This window comes from Gavialis gangeticus, unplaced genomic scaffold (genome assembly GCF_001723915.1).
Source record: "Gavialis gangeticus isolate Ggan-Ray unplaced genomic scaffold, GavGan_comp1, whole genome shotgun sequence".
NCBI classification, from domain to species: Eukaryota; Metazoa; Chordata; order Crocodylia; family Gavialidae; genus Gavialis; species Gavialis gangeticus.
In genome coordinates this window covers 9,067,732-9,069,910 of record NW_017729009.1, presented here as the reverse complement: position 1 = coordinate 9,069,910, position 2,179 = coordinate 9,067,732, and the positions used below count along the sequence as shown (strand labels likewise).

Below are 2,179 nucleotides of genomic sequence, written 5' to 3'. Positions count from 1 at the left end.
AGCGGGTGCCAGCCGGCCCGGGAGCTGAATCTAGGGCACCCCCCTCCGGGCTCGGCGGATGACAGTTTTGGGTTGCGGGGCCGGCGGGATGCTCTGCGGCGGTGGGTGGAGGAGCCGGGGTGCGGGGTGTAGATGCAGCGTGCCGGGTGCTGGGTCCAGGGCTGATGCCCCTCTGCCCCAGCCTCAGTTTCCCCGTGCAGGGGCCCAGGGGGGCTCGGCGGCCTGGGGCTGGGTGCACCGCTGCTTCCTGCCCCTGCCTGTCCTGGCCGGGCTCCTGGGCAGCGTGCATCCAGCCCCTGTGCAGGGGTGGCAGTGGCAGTGGCCCTGGCGGTCTGCAAGCCCCTGCCCTGGGTGACACTGGTGCCCCTCAGGTTCGGCGAGGCGGTGAGCGGGAACCTGGTAGTGGGCACGCTGGCCTGGCCGTCGCCCTGGGTCATCGTCATCGGCTCCTTCTTCTCCACGTGCGGGGCAGGGCTGCAGAGCCTCACGGGCGCCCCGCGCCTCCTCCAGGCCATCTCCCGGGACGGCATCGTCCCCTTCCTCCGGGTACGTGCCCTGCGGCCCCTGCCTGACCCACAACCAGGCCCCGGTGTGGCCCCACCGTCCAGGGCACGGGCAGCCCTGGCCTTGCTGGGCCCGGCAAGGAGGCGCGGGGGTGGATGCCAGAGCCGGCGGCGCTCCCGGAGCCGCAGCCATGGGTCGCGGGCGCCTGTGCTGCCGCGTGCAGACGGGCACAGGCCGATGCAACCCGACAGCTCCCCGAGGCCACGGCAGCTAATTTTAACTTGCTGCCGCATCCCGCGCCAGAGCCTGAGGAGCGCGGCGGCCCCAGCTAATGCAGGGAGACGTCCCCCATGCCCGGAGCCCCCAGCCCCAGTGCAAGGAGCCCCCAGGGCAGAGCCGCCTCCCGCCTCCTGGCGGCCTGATGGGGGCGCTGCCGTGGGCTCCCCGACTCACAGTGGCCCCTTGGCCCTCGCCAGGCTGGGCTCTGCTCCTTGCCCAGGGTCCCGGCTGGAGCCCTGCCCTGGCGCTGGCGCTGGCGCTGGCGGGGTGTTGGCCTCCCCCACTGCCCCGCGGGAGCCCGTGCCCCTAACTCCTCTCCCTCTGCCCCAGGTCTTCGGCCACGGCAAGGCCAATGGGGAGCCCACCTGGGCCCTGCTGCTCACCGCCTGCATCTGCGAGATCGGCATCCTCATCGCCTCCCTGGACGAGGTGGCCCCCATCCTCTCCATGTAGGCAGCTCTGGCCCCGCGCTCCCCGCTGCCCCGGGCCAGACCGAGCCCCTCCTGCCCGCCGGCGCCCAAGCCGATGGGTGTGGGGGGGCAGCCCCTCACCCCACGAGCGGCTCAGCCTCTGCCCTGTCACCCCCACAGGTTCTTCCTGATGTGCTACATGTTCGTGAACCTGGCCTGCGCCGTGCAGACGCTGCTGCGCACGCCCAACTGGCGGCCCCGCTTCCGCTACTACCACTGGTGCGTGCGGGGCAGGGGCTCCGTGGGGCTGGCTGTGGGGTGTCCCGGGGCCATGCCAGCCTCGGCAGGAGGACACGGGGCAGCGGGTCGCCACGGTGACACCGCTCGGTGCCCACAGGACGCTGTCCTTCCTGGGCATGAGCCTCTGCCTGTCCCTGATGTTCATCTGCTCCTGGTACTACGCGCTGGTGGCCATGCTCATCGCCGGGCTCATCTACAAGTACATCGAGTACCGGGGGTGAGTGCACCCGCGCCAGAGGGGTCCGAGCGGGGGGGGGGTGGCCGGTGCCGGGGGCTTCCGCCCAGGACTCCCTGCTCCCAGCCTGGCCACTGCCCTGCTGGGCAACCGCAGCCCGTGCCTGCTCCCCTCTGCGCCTCAGTTTCCCCGCCGCGCCTGGGCTGGCTCCTCCGGGGCCGGGCAGGCGGTGCAGCGGTGCCGAGCCATCCGAGCGACGCACCCACGGGGCTGGGAGGCGGGTGGCTCGGGCCAGAGAGTGGAGCCGCTGCCCCTGCCCGTACCCCCTCACGCTCCCTCCTCCCCCAGGGCGGAGAAGGAGTGGGGCGACGGGATCCGGGGGCTGTCGCTGAGCGCGGCGCGGTACGCCCTGCTGCGCCTCGAGGAGGGGCCTCCCCACACCAAGAACTGGCGGTGAGCGGGGGGCCGGGTCGCTGGGGGTGTGGGGGCATCGGGGACCCGGCGGGGTGGG

At 73.3% G+C, this 2,179-nt stretch overlaps 1 protein-coding gene across 1 annotated transcript in view; it reads left to right on the top strand.

Moving 5' to 3' along the window:
• Positions 1-2,179, top strand: part of SLC12A5 (solute carrier family 12 member 5) — an 83,014-nt gene that overhangs the window by 66,456 nt on the left and 14,379 nt on the right. Inside the window, exons 7-11 of the mRNA XM_019509736.1 lie at positions 305-546; positions 1,114-1,232; positions 1,374-1,472; positions 1,591-1,710; positions 2,017-2,121. Of these exons, the coding sequence (XP_019365281.1) occupies positions 305-546; positions 1,114-1,232; positions 1,374-1,472; positions 1,591-1,710; positions 2,017-2,121 (685 nt within the window). The remainder of the gene's footprint in view (positions 1-304; positions 547-1,113; positions 1,233-1,373; positions 1,473-1,590; positions 1,711-2,016; positions 2,122-2,179) is intronic.